The sequence below is a fragment of the Leiobunum rupestre genome, chromosome 1, assembly GCF_980474605.1.
Source record: "Leiobunum rupestre chromosome 1, qqLeiRupe1.1.hap1, whole genome shotgun sequence".
Lineage (NCBI taxonomy): Eukaryota > Metazoa > Arthropoda > Arachnida > Opiliones > Sclerosomatidae > Leiobunum > Leiobunum rupestre.
Window position 1 is genome coordinate 9,858,927 of NC_143384.1, and position 14,352 is coordinate 9,873,278.

Below are 14,352 nucleotides of genomic sequence, written 5' to 3' on the forward strand. Positions count from 1 at the left end.
GATGGAAGAAGAAGAAGAAGAAAAATTAAGCCTTACTATGCCCCATTACTACGAAACATCGCCTCAACCCTGTTCGATGCAAGTCGTATATGTTTGTCGCGTTCCTGTAACCTTTCAAACGATACATCACTTGTTTTGATACGACCTATAGTTTTTGAGATACGAGGGGGTAAAATCGGCTTCATTCTGACTCGAGATAATATAGCAAGTACTCTATACCCGGACCTTGCATAGGGACTACCGTCCCTTTGATAACCGTGTAACACACACACCTTAAAAATGTAAAATCACACTTTGAAGGTGTAAAATCACACTTTTGAAGGCGTAAAACAACTTTTAAAGGGGTAAAACAACTTTTAAAGGGGTAAAACCACACTTTTGAAGGGGTAAATAACACCTATAAAGGTGTTAAAATGCCTTTTTGAAAGGTACATTGCACCTATAAGAGCTCAATATTAAATTTAATGGAGTTACTATGTCACTTTTGAAGTGTTAAAAAAACCCTTTTATTAGTTATATAACCAAAAAGTGTTGAAATTTACAGCACGGCAAACCGGGCGCCACGGTAAAATGACAGAGACAATTTACAAGAAACGGTTAAGTAAATCTAAAGCAACGCAACAACGATCCGGCTACACCCATGACGTAATTTTAACTGCGATCATGAGCAATAATGCCCGGGCGTTTTATACCGAAAACCTAGCGCGACAAAAAGTATTCTTATCTGCTAAAAAACAGAATGACGGAGAGATAAAATATGAATAAAAAACTCTCTGATTATTGATAGCTTAAAAACAAAAAAATACCTTCATCGCATTTTTACCTCTCCGAGGGGACTTTGTACCCTAGGAGGGGTTATACAATCACCGTGTCTGTCTCTCTGTCAGTGTTGGGCAAATTTTAATTGCTGGGGCAACTAAAAATTAACAATTAATTAATTGTAATTGTGAAAACTCACGATTAAAAATTTATTAATTGTTATATACTGTAGTCGCAATTAAAAACTAACCAATTACTAATCGTGACTTTTCACAATTAACAATTAACATTTAATAAATTATTAATCACGACTATAAAAATTAACAATTAATTAATTGTAATTGTGAAAACTCACAATTAACAATTAACATTTAATCAATTGTTAATCACGACTATAAAAATTAACAATTAATTAATTGTGATTGTGAAAACTCACGATTAACAATTGGTTAGTTTTTAATTGCGACTACAGTATATAACAATTAATAAATTTTTAATCGTGAGTTTTCACAATTACAATTAATTATTTACAATTTATTAAACCCTAACAACAGGGCCGTAACCAGGGGGGGGGGGGGGCGGTCGGGCCGTGCCCACCCTGGACCGTATGGTTGTATGTACAATTTGTTATTTTTTTTTATTTGTTTCCATTGCGTGCCCACCCTGAAATCAAATCCTGGTTACGGTGCTGCCTAACAATTAAAACAGATTATTGTAAAGGGCGCGGACTGGAGAGTGGCGTCCGAACCAATGTGTAGTGCGATGGAAAATGCGTAGCGTAGTAAGTGGGAGCGAAACAGAGTTGCCAGATGGGCGATTTCCCGCCAAATTGGGCTACTTTAGGAACTTTGTTGCGGAAAAAAAAATTGGGCGGAGGCAGGGCCGCATTAAGGTATGTGTCAAGGTTGCTATGGTAGTCAATGGTACAGGGACCCAGAAGTTGAGGCTATATTAGGAGACCTCCGAGGTTGGGGCTAACTTAGTGGCCTCCGAGGTTGGGGCTTATTCAGAGCCTCGGAGGTTGCGTGGACTAATTCCTAATTTCTTAGATTTTGCGCGAGCCATGTTAATAACAAAATGCGCGCGCTACGGACTTTGTAAGATCGATGGAAAGTAACCAAGTGACGTGACCCTACAACGTTTTCAGAGCTAATGAACCTATTCTTTTGGTGTTTTGCGTTTAGACATAATAAAAGTCGAAAAATAAGGGCCCCAAATTATACTTGGCACAGGGCCCCCATCAGTGTTAATCCGGTTCAGTTTTTAGGGTGATTTTATAATGATATTTAAAGACAAAATGACTCAGAATGATTTAACTGAAGCAAAAAAAACTACGTAGTACAGAGGTCCTGTCAGTATAGGATTCTAATGTTTGCTTCTATCATAATTATGTAAACTATATGCTTTATGAAGAAGTACAATGTATTTTACTGCTCTCTTTATTTTTGCCAAATTAACGTTCAATAAATTGCGATGAATCACCAACATTTCTTAATTTGTTTAAGAAGGCGGCTAGGCGCGATATTTTTAGGATGTATTAAAGACAGAATGATGTTTGATTGAGCGACATTTTTCTCTAGTTGTCCAATTGGAGTGCGCGGTATCCTTAAAATTAATCTGGCTTATCTGGAGCGAAAGGCAAGTACCCCTTGCACTGCGTGCCGTGCCAACCGCCTACAAAACAAACAAACAAGTCGCGACTGGTAGCTTTTGCTAGTTTATAGTTACATTCAACAAACTAAAGAAATATGAACGACATACAAAGAAAATAATAATAAAATGAATATTATCAAAATTGACATAATTACCAAAAGTATGTCAATCGGACCTATTTCTTAATGAATGTTACGAGCGAAATACAAGTTGGGAGGGGAGAAGAGAATGTATGCCTTGGGGAGGGAAGGATGTTAAAACCAACAAATAACGCCTCGTAGTGATAAACGGAGGAACTAAGTAGAACTTGTCAAACCTAGTGTATTTTTGTATTTTTCGTCGTTCTGTGGAGATGCTTTCGCCATCTACCTACGATATACTACCATAGACTAAAAATAGATCCAGAAAGGCGACAATAAATAGTCTTTTATGTGGTCGATCTCGAGTCGAGCATTCATTAAACCATTAGCATATTAAAATACAGGGATTGTCACACTTCGTAATTATGTCACTTTTGATATTATGAAAGTAATGTTTCCTACCAAGGCGTAGTGCTAAATTTAATTAATGAAGCAATATATCTAAGCGCAATTTCATATGCATAAATAAATATAAATCGTTCCATCTGATATCCGTAAATTTAAATAGGGTACTTAATTGTTAGTTTTAATTGATACTTTAAACAGTCAAAACGTTAATTAACAGTTATTAATCCAAATATACTAATTGCAATGTGGAATTAATTGTTTAATTGCAACTAATTTTAATTGATATGAATTTAATTGCAATGTTGAATTAATGATTAAATTCCAATTAAATTTAATTACAATTAATTTAATTTCAATGGACGATTAATGGTTTAATTTCAATTAATTTAATTGCAATGGGCAATTAATGGTTAAATTTCGATTATATTAATTGCAATGGGCAATTAATGGTTAAATTTCGATTATTAATGGTTTAATTGTAAATATTTCAATTACAATTAAATTAATTGCAATGTGCAAATAATCGCTTAGTTACAATTAATTTAATTGCAATAATGTTTTAGTCAAATAATTAATAGATTGAAAATTTAATTGATTAATGCCCAACACTGCTGTCTGTCTGTGGGTCTGTCTGTCAGGCCTGCGAACGCGTTCGCATTTTCGGGGCAAAGGGTAATCACTGCGTCGAACAACCGTTTTAGCAGCTTAAAGGTTGGCAAAACCACTGTGTGACGGTAAGCGTTAACGGATGGATATGCGGTTGGGTTTGGATGGTCTTTTTCGTCGACCCTCACCGTCGCTACAGTTTTAATTCAGTTTGATTGGATATTGCAATGTTTATGTGTAGGTTGTGTTCGTGTTGTGAAAGTTGTGGGTGTGGAGTTAGTTGTTAATGTAGAGTTCGTGTTGTGAATGTTGTGGGTGTGGAGTTGGATGTGTTATGATGGTTGTGGATGTTGAGTCTGTTGAGTTTGTATGGGCGTTTTCTCTCCAACTTCTTCTTAATGACTTTAGGACGGACCGAGTGCTGATTGTAAAGCTACCTCTCAACGTCCAATGGCAGGGTTTCCACCAGTTGTACACGGTATTCAAATTGCGATTTTTTGGCGCTGGCCGGGAATCGAACCCGGGTCTGCCTCGTGCAAGAGATGTACTCTAACCACTCACCCACCAACGCCTGTTAGCTTACGGTGTTTTTCTAAAAAACAGCTTTGGCGAATGTCCTTTACAAAGTAATAACGTTAGGTACTATAATTTATTCTACATCATTTTAAATATTTATAAATTAAATTAATCTTATATTTAATTAAATATTTATAAATTATATTAACCTTATATTTAAATAAATATTTATAAATGATATTAATCTTATATTTAATTAAATATTTTAGTACTTTAATGTAAGATTTGATCGCGATCAGGAATTGAACTCGGGTCGCATTGTTACAATGCGGATAGTTCACCGCCGAGCCATTGACTTCCTTAGGGAAAATATTCAAGTAAAGGAACAATTATGATTATGAACTAAACGGATTAATACAATATCTGTATATATTGTTTATTGAATGATAATTATTAAAAACTCCCGCGGAAACTATATCAAAGTAATAATATAGCGCCACCGTGTGGAGAACTATCAATCAAACTGGGTAAAAAATATAATCTCTTCAATTTTTCGAACTTTAGTCAAATCTTTACTCCAAATAAACGTATATAAAGCCGTTGCCGTCAATAAAGAAGATTAAGGGTTGGTTTTCACTAGCGCAAAACCGTCGTGACGATGGGCGTGAACGCAAAAATTTTCTATTAGGCCTAACGAGGATTTCAAAAGTTAGCGCCCGCCGTCACGGTGGTTTTGCCTTAGTGTAAACCAGCCTTAAAGCTGGTTTCACACTCGACGGAAAATTAGCAGCGTAAAGTTGAACGTTAGCGGTATATCGAATGGGAATCAATTTTCATCTCGGCGTTTATTATCGTCTTTCCGGCATATTTTCCGTCGAGTGTGAAACCAGCTTTAGTCGTTCTTAGTTCTTGGCTGTCAGACGAACTACTACAGGACGGGGTACTGGTGTCGGTTAAAAGTTATGAGGTAACTCTGCGGTTTTAATTAGTATGTTCGGTCTTCGGTCAAGAAAAGAGTTAAATTGTGTTTCGTGTTTGGAACGTGAGTGAATGGACTTAAGTGTATAAACAGTGCGTGTTTAAGACTGAAAGTGTTAAAGTAATTGTGAACTAACTCAAGTCAGCTGTAAGATAAAATTGATTGTTTTTATTTTTTTAATTGGAATAACCTAATTATACCCTTGAAATTATCAACTCCACCTGTGAGGCTAATTAAGTAGATTGGAAGTAATTAGTAGCGAACAGCTCTCAGCTGTTAATTAAGACAAGAGTTTATAGTAACGTAGTTTGAAATTAGTTAAAATTACTCAGTATAATTTATGATATTTACTTAGGTGTAAGTATGTTTTGGTTTATTTTTCAATCACGATGAACTAAAACAAATCTAATCTTAGACACTTGAGTACCAGTTCTGTACAATTACGTAGAAGTGATATATATTGTTGGGTTATTGATGAAAGTTAAATCTAGAACGTTCCATAGACTGTTATGAATAAAAATAAACATTTATAATTTTGCATAATTCTGGTTGCCATTTTATTTTCTAATCACTCGCCCACAACATTAAAGTTCTGGCAATCCCGAATCAAATAAATTTTCGATATAACGGCGACGGGAAATTATTATCGTAAATTTATCGCGCGGCCTTAGGAAATATTCTTTTAACAAAATTTCGATAAACTATAGTGTAATTAAAATCGGCCCCGTTCCGTTAAAATTATAAACCAAAAAGCGAACGGTCGTTATAATTAGGGCTTCTAACTTTTATCCGAATACGGCAATTTGTTACCAGTGTCTTATATCGGATACCTCTTTAAACAGTTTGAGCAGATTACCAAATTTATCTGCTTAAGTTTTATCTGATCAGGTGATAACTGATTTGTCTATCCGAATTTTCTATCTGATCTGATTTTCGTTTGAAAACCAGATAAATATACGGATACTCCTACCAGATATCTATTCTACGACTTTCAATGAGCTTCAGTAATTAAAATTTATGTAATTGCTTGCTACAAGTATTGTTTATTTCAAGTTATAATGTTTACAGGTTTAATCAGTTTATTTCCACGACTCCACCAGTTTTTTAGGCAAAGAATCGCCGAAATAGTTTCCGGATTACCACGTCCGTCCCTTGAAAAAAGTGTCGTTCAGAAGCGACTGATGACCCAGGAATTCCGAGATAGTCACGAGCCGTGCAAGAAACCTTCTTAAATTCATTTTCGTGTAACTATGGTAAAAACATTCAAGGTCAACTGCCAAAACGTATTCTGGTTCACAGCTATGAAATTAATTTACCTTCCACCACTGCAAAATGTTTGTATGGGGCGGTGCAACTACTTCCTTCAAATAGATCAATAATTCAGACGCCTTAGCCTTGGTACTTCGTTTGGTTATTTTTGGATAGAGGGCCGAATTGTCTACTCCTGCGTGAATGTCAGGACAACTGTGTCCGTTTTGAGCGTCGTCCACCCAGCTTATTTGGCCTTCTTCATACTGAGAGAGAAACACTGATACTACTGTATCTTTCACCTTTTTGCAAAATTTGGCGTCATAGTGATCCTTAATCCATTCTAGCTTCAATGTAGGGTTCATTGCTGTATATAGACGAAAACAGCCCTCATTTCTCGCTACTTGGTTTTAAGTTAGGTAGTTTAGGTATGAACAGGTTAATTTACTTCTGATGTTTGACAATTTGAGAATATTAAGGTTTAAAATCTTACCCATAAAGCAGAGGTATCCGAATGTTTAAAATACGTCGTTAGTTTCTCGAATGCCTTAGACGTCGCGTCTTTCATTACTCCACTTGATTCTCTTTGGGATTTTTCCAAATTATTCAAGATCAGTTTAAACATTGGAATTATTGTAGCAGCCGTAGGATAATTCTCTTGGCATATACGTTTTGTGGCAAAATCAAATTCCTGGAAAAGAACATTCAATTTACAAATGAAAGTGAGTATAACCCAAGGCGTCTTTAACGGACAAAAACACTAAGCGGCGCCAAAAATGACCAAGTTTACACCCCCTTTATTCAGATATAATTAAACGATTGAATTTATGTTACCCGTAGAACAAGTATCAACGATTCCAACAACAACCATTCGCCATCAAGTAAATGGAAGTTGAAGAAATCCTTGTCCGTGGTATAAATTGATTCTATCGACCGAAAAGAAAGTTAGCGTCACCAGACGCAAAGTTTTAGGCATTATACCATTACAAATGTATATGTATACCGCTCTGTGAGTCACAGCCCTCTTTATCATTTCAAAAGTAGATCCCCATCGTGTTCTTACACCCAAAATAAGTTTATTATCAGAAAGACCATAGACCAGGTTCAGTTCGGAGAATTGATCCGACTTGGTTCGTGACAGACGAACTGCGGTCACTATCTTCCTAAACTAGAAATAATAAACAATTAAATTACAAAAGACTTAAAAGACGACGTATAGCGTTACCCGTACTTTGGTCACCGCCATGCCAATACTTATTTCCTTATTTTCAATTGGGTCATTTGGTTCCGTTAAATTTAAATCGAAGTCAGTGTCATGTTTGGCATCAGACTTCAAATTTTTCAATAAGTCTTGCACGACTATATTTAAAATGTGAGCGAAACAACAGATTCGATTATCTGGGGTAAAGCGAAAACCTAATTCAACTGATGGGGCAGTTAATTCTTGGGTAAATGTCTCATTGTTCGCTGCGTTATCCATTGTCACAGCTAAGACATTAAAGGTAATAACGAAAGTTTTAATAGCTTCAAAGTAATTTGATATTTTAAGATTTTTTCGTATTAATTACATTTTTTACTTGTCGTTCACGTAGAAGGCTTAGAAATTTGTTACAAATATTAATTCCTGTGTGGCGCCCGGGAAAGTACATAAACCGTAACAAGCAGCTCTGCCCATTCCACAATTTATCCACCCAGTGGCATGTTACAGCAACGAAAGGAATCATATTGGCTGATGTCCAACAATCGTGTGTGAAGGACAATTGACCCTCAATATTCTATGACATAAAATAGAACTTAGACGTTTATATTTTTTCGAGAGTCCGTGCTCTTGTTGGTTTTTGCATCTTGACAATATTTACCACTACCGAGATTCAAAAGAGCACATTTAAGTTAATTAGCACAATTTGACAGCAACGCGTATTAAATTAATATTTAAAGACTTACCCAGAACAATGGACACATTTTGCAAAAATCGTAACTGAGCCATCCAGTTGGGTTTCATTCACCTTTTTAAAATGTTTCCAGACCTCGCTACGGTAACGGTGCACCTTGTCGGCGTCGGTGTTATCAACCACCATGGTCTCGGGAAGCGAACAAGTGGCCATACCACCAAAACAAACTATGTCGTGCTTGTCCTAGTACTGAAGTACGCGACTATTTTCAGCTACACCGACATAAATATATCGCGCGAACCCACCCATAAACAAATTACACAATAAAAATAGCATGGGGCGTATAAGATTAATGCCTTTTTTTAAATTAATTTGTTTTATCTATAAAAAATTTCGTCTATTTCCGTATCACATATACTTTTTGCTTATCAATCGCGATCTGTCGGCGGTTATTTCGGTTAAAAGAAATAGATTAAAAATAGATATCATCTATTTGGTCTTAACACTTATCGGATTGCGCCCAGCAGTCAGCTGTTATCTACGGTTTATCGGAAATATACGGCTACCTGTTTAATCTGCGGTTGATAAAAAAGTCGGATAATCGGTTACGCGTATAAAACAAACTGCTCGGTTAGAAGCACTAGTTATAATACCCTCTGTAGATATTTCTTTCATTAAAATTTGCTTTGTATTATATTCAACTGACAAACTTGTACTGTAAAAAGGGTTTAATTCAATTGTGCATTGTTATAGTACGTCTAACTCACTGTTGTAACTACTTAACTTATGATATTCTGAATAAATTAAAATTGGTCGTTTCGTCTCAATTACTTCAATTATAATTAAAATTTTATACCGGGCGGGATAGAACTGGGATAACATTTTTAACAAATAACTCTAAATTGCGGAGATATCTTTAAGGGTTATCTCGAGAAATTAATACCACTAGGGACAATTCTTCCGAGGAGAGGTATATTTTAACTTGCCAACTTGTTCTTAAGTGATCACCCTTGATGAAGATATTATTTAAGGCGTAATGACTGATCGTCTCGGACCAGCTCTGTTATATAGAATTCACTTATGTTGACACGCTTTGCGCGATGGTGAAATTTGGGGTTATGAATCATTTCGTTGGCCCATGTGTTGTAGATTTAATGGTGTTATTTAACTATTAAAAAGGGCGTATAAAAACTTTTAAAGGTGTGATTTAACTCTTAAAAAGGGCGTATAAAAACTTTTAAAGGTGTGATTTAACTCTTAAAAAGGGCGTATAAAAACTTTTAAAGGTGTGATTTAACTCCAACAAAATGGCGTATTAACACTTTTAAAGGTGTGATTTAACTCTAACAAAATGGCGTATTAACACTTTAAAAGGTGCGATTTAACTCTTAAAAAGGGCGTATTAACACTTTTAAAGGTGTGATTTTAACTCTTAAAAAGGGCGTATTAACACTTATAAAGGTGTGATTTAACTCTTAATAAAGGCGTATTAACACTTTTAAAGGTGTGATTTTAACTGATTAAAAGTGCGTTTACATGTTAGAAGATATATTGTTTCATAAACTATGGAGAGTAAAACGGGTTTAATTGTTTGGTTAAGGTGTTGAATCTGGGTTCGACTCATCAAATTGAGTGTAAATGGTGTTAAAATGGTGTGAACTAGGTGTTTCACTTTTTAACACCTTTAAAACACCCCTGTAGCCAGATTTGAAAGTCTAAATTCTCCCATAGTTGTTAGTAGACGTGTTTCTATTCTTTTCAGGGAACTGAAACTTCTTTCTGAGATAGTGTTTGCCACAGGAATGCATGAAACAACCTTGTAGCACTTAACAAGACAAGGTCAGGGAAGCCATCTTCCATGGGCATTAACTAGTGGAAGCAGTCGCTTACGCTGTTAAATATTTTGGGGATAATTAGATTTCTTGCAATTTTAATTTAACTTTTTAAGGAATCAAGGTCGAAATGAAACCTATCGTATTTTTTACAATATGTTAGGATATCGATTTCGTTTAGGAAGTTCTCAGAGTTAGGGTCACACGTCATGATACCTTTATATACACCAGAGTTTTCTAATAGTCGTATTTTCATTTCAGAAATAAATTTGTCTATTAATTTGAAATCTGGTCTATCAGGGTTATTGGTTCAGTTTCCCTGGTTCCCGTTGTACTTGTTACCACACTATGTTTTAATCTCCTGTTAGGGATAATTTTACGTTTCCATAAAGCTAATGGTTCGCTATTACAGTCAGGTACTGCAATAAAAGCCGATTCCGCGATTTTAGTAGCTTCTGCCCAAATAGAATCAAAGCGTTCAGAGTTTCTACAATCTTCTAAGGTAGCTTGGCCAATGGCGACGGCTTCCGTAAAAATAACTTTGGAACTTTGAAAATATTCCGACAGGGAATTTGTTACACCTAATACTTCGTCTAATGCAACGACTAATATAAAGTTGTTGAAGTTATGTAATTGGGATATATACCCACGACACTCAGCAGCCTCGTCGGGTTTTCCGTTTTCAATCAGATTATCTAAAGTTAAAACTACGGAATCGAGTCTATTTCTAAAATAGTGAATCCCCTTTTTTTGCTCCACCATCGAGTGTCGCAGCATTGTGGCAATTTTAGTATATCGTAGCCTAGATCTTTTTGGGAGTTTTAAAAATATTCACTTCTAATGACCGAATTGCTTTGAAAGTTATAATGGCTTGAACCAAACCAAGTAGTTCCCTAACTGTCGATATTTTGGTGCAACAGTCAACCAAAACTAAATTTAAGCGGTAGGCGTAGCAATGAACGTACGGACAATGGCCACCTACTGCTTCTTCTACTTTCACCCTCACTCCTTTTACATGTCCACTCATTGCACTAGCCCCATCATAAGTCTGTGCAACACAATTCTCCAGTTTGAAACCACCCTCTTTTAAAAGATTTATAATTGCCAAGCTGATACTCTCAGAATCAAACTGGTGAAAATCTGTGAACTCTAGAAATCGTTCTACGACAGCTATTTCTGCTTTAGTATATCGAATACAAAGACTTAACTGCTCTACTCGCACATTGTCTCAAGTTTCGTCAGCTATTACAAAGTAGAATCCTCCGGATTCGTAGACCACTAGAACAATAATTTTTCTCACTAAACTTGCACAAATGCCAATAATTTCGTTTGGTATGCTGCTGTGCATATATTTGGCATTATTCGGTATATTATCGCACTTGGCTTTTAAATCAGAACATTTTCTTTTTAAAAGATCTAATATTGCAATAAAGTTTCCCCTATTCCCAATATTGTTGGCGGATGTGTAAGTGTTCCCCTGAAGTGCTAAATCTTGTTGGGCACATAAAATAATCACTTCCACGTGTGTAGATAGGACCTCTCAATTTCTATTAATGTCTAGTCTATGGTGGTCGTTAACCTGGCAAGCTATGGATCCACGGGATTTGGATTCCATGTAGTCTAAGTACATTTGGTAGGCTAGTTAATGAGAAGATTGGTTGGAAGTGAAGTGTTCTTCGAATTGTTTCCCTATATTGTTCCAATCCGAAAATACCTTTAGAAATCCAGTATTTTTACTGCCTAAAAATGACGGCCACAAAAACAATACACTGCAACCTTTGCAACTGAATATTCAATCATTTGATATTTGTCATACCAAGAAGAATTGAAACCTCGATATATACTTCCAATTAATCTTTGGGGAAAATGATTTAATTTAGGCTGAACTGGAAGTCAATCTTTATCTAGACTAATATCCAAGTTATTCAACGCGTGTAAGTCCATTTATTTTGAATTGGACACGTTGTTTGATCTATTTTGTGCATGGTTAGAGTTGGGGGTTGCAATTACTTGTGCAATTGGTCCTTCATGAGTTAGTTCCATTTCCATATCATTACTGACGTTTGGAAGAACTTCAGCAGTATTACTACCGCTGTTATCAGTCCCCAAGGATTCTAAACCCTCTCCCAATTCTTTGCCTAGGTTTTCATCAGAACTATTGTTATGGCTTTGCGCCGACGATTTCCAAAAACGTGCCATTGCACCTTTCTGACTACTAACGAAACTATCTTCCCTTTTCCATTTTGGTCGTTTTTGGGCCCCAGATAAAATTATATTATTATATACTAATAGCGAAAAAACCTTAAAAAGGTTTAAGAAAATGAAGCTTAGTTGAAGCTGTGTAATCTTCAAACAGACTTTATAATAATAACAGCTATATCTTGCCTTGATAAAGACTGTTTGAATAATTTAGCTAGAATAGCTAATTAGCCTTGACAAAGGTTGTTGGAATAATTTAGCTAGAATAGCTAATTAGCCTTGAAAAAGGCTGTTGGAATAATTTAGTTAGAATAGCTAATTAGCCTTGAAAAAGGCTGTTTGAATAATTTAGCTAAAATAGCTAATTAGCTTTAAAAAGGGCTGTTTGAATAATTAAGCTAAAATAGCTAATTAGCCTTGAAAAGGGCTGTTGGAATAATTTAGCTAGAATAGCTAATTAGCCTTGAAGAAGACTGTTTAAAAGAATTAGCTTAAAACAGCTAAATAGCCTTGAAAAAGGCTGTTTGATTATTTTAGATATAAATAGCTAATTAGCCTAAAAAAGGCTGTTTGGCAAAGCAGCTACTATTAAGCCAGGTTCACACTTACCCCTAAAATCGCTTCGTTTTAGATAACTAGTTTTCAAAACCAGCGTGAGATATCGCTTTGTGTTTTGGTTCGCGAAGCAACTAGTCCAAGTCGGTTCGCTTAGAATCGCTTTCAAAACGACAAGGCGGGGAACTAAAATTGCTCGTATTTTCCAAAATAATGGGAATAAAATTCAAAATAATGTCAAATAATATTACTGTATGTATAGTAAACACGAGTAACTAATTGTTTTCGGAGCTACTTGTTTGTTCAGGAGCAGAAAACGAAATAAAGAAACGCGCGTTAACTCCGACAAGTTTGACCGAAGGTCTAGGTCCTTTCTCTACGGTCAGTGGTCACTGAAATCACGAGATTTAGCAAAAGTGACAAAGTGTTAAAAAGAAACACCCGTAATCCCCAGGACGCTCTCTATTCAAAGTAGTGACTGGTACGATGCTTTACGCTTCGACTTCAGCTCCGCTGGGATTTCCCTTCGTTTAAGCGTTGCAACGGTTTAAGTCGTATCAAAGATATCCAGTTTCTCACTTAATGCCCCATTTTGTAGAATGTATAGAGACACCTCGGGAAGAGAACCAATCTTAATCTTAACTTGCTTCCAGAGGGCGCAATGTCGATAGTATGGATCTCACGCGGTGGCCAAGATACCGCAGAGAAAAATTTGAGGGGAGGGTTAAAAGCGGGAGGGATTGGGAGAAACGAGTTTTTGTGTTGCCGATGCCGGGGCTCATTTAACGCGGCAACCGCTGTCAACTCCTAGTCAGGTCTCCTTCTATATCAATGTTACCAGAGTACACTACCAAAGGCAGAAACCACAGAGTTCGCTGGCTTTGGTAGTGTACTTCGGTAATATTTATTTCGAGTATAGGTGGTTCAAAAGATAACGTTTTGTAAGGGCCATTTAGGACTCTTGGAAATTGGAATTGAATGGAATTTCTTTTTGAGAGGGCTATAGATGACCAATTTTTAAAAAAAAATAAAATTTCAAAATCATTTTCGGTCACATATAATTGGAGGCCCCAGAGGGTATTTTTTTAAACTTTTAGAGACCCCTAAAATAGGTATACATTTTTCAACATAGGAACGTGCCAACTTGTGCCTACAGTTTTCCAATATTTTTTTTCGTCTTCTACTATAACAAAAAGTGTAGTTGTAGTTGTTAACGCTTTGAATCTGGTTTCTCTTGTAGGTTGCTCTTGGACCCAGATAAAAGTTCAGGAATATTCTGGCCGGTTAACTTTGAACAGACCGTTCTCAATTTAACACGTTACAGGAATAATAGGAGCTTGAGCTTTTTAGTTCCACATCGAGATATATATATATCGAAGTGGAACTATTGCTATGGACGGAATGTCGTTAAGTGTTGTTTGTTGTTTGTAGTTTGTTTGGCGTGGAAAGCAACGACACGGTAGATGGAGCTGCCAAAAATAATTTATTAATATAATTTAAATTATTGGCACCACCGAGACTCGAACCCAGAAAGCTTCTAGCCGCGTAATCTCCAACAAGTTGGCAAGCCAAAATATACCTCTCCTTGGAAGAATTGTCCCTAGCGGTATTAATTTCTCGAGATG

General features: G+C 36.1%; 1 protein-coding gene across 1 annotated transcript; it reads right to left on the reverse strand.

The window, feature by feature from the left end:
• Positions 1-6,105: 6,105 nt before the first annotated feature.
• LOC149961059 (uncharacterized) lies at positions 6,106-7,729 on the reverse strand. The gene is made up of 5 exons (XM_090153439.1): positions 7,481-7,729; positions 7,253-7,417; positions 6,743-6,940; positions 6,318-6,596; positions 6,106-6,249 (listed from the first exon to the last, which is right to left on the reverse strand). Exons 1-5 carry the CDS (start codon positions 7,727-7,729, stop codon positions 6,106-6,108), a joined length of 1,035 nt encoding a protein of 344 aa, XP_090009565.1.
• Between the last annotated feature and the right edge of the window lie 6,623 nt (positions 7,730-14,352).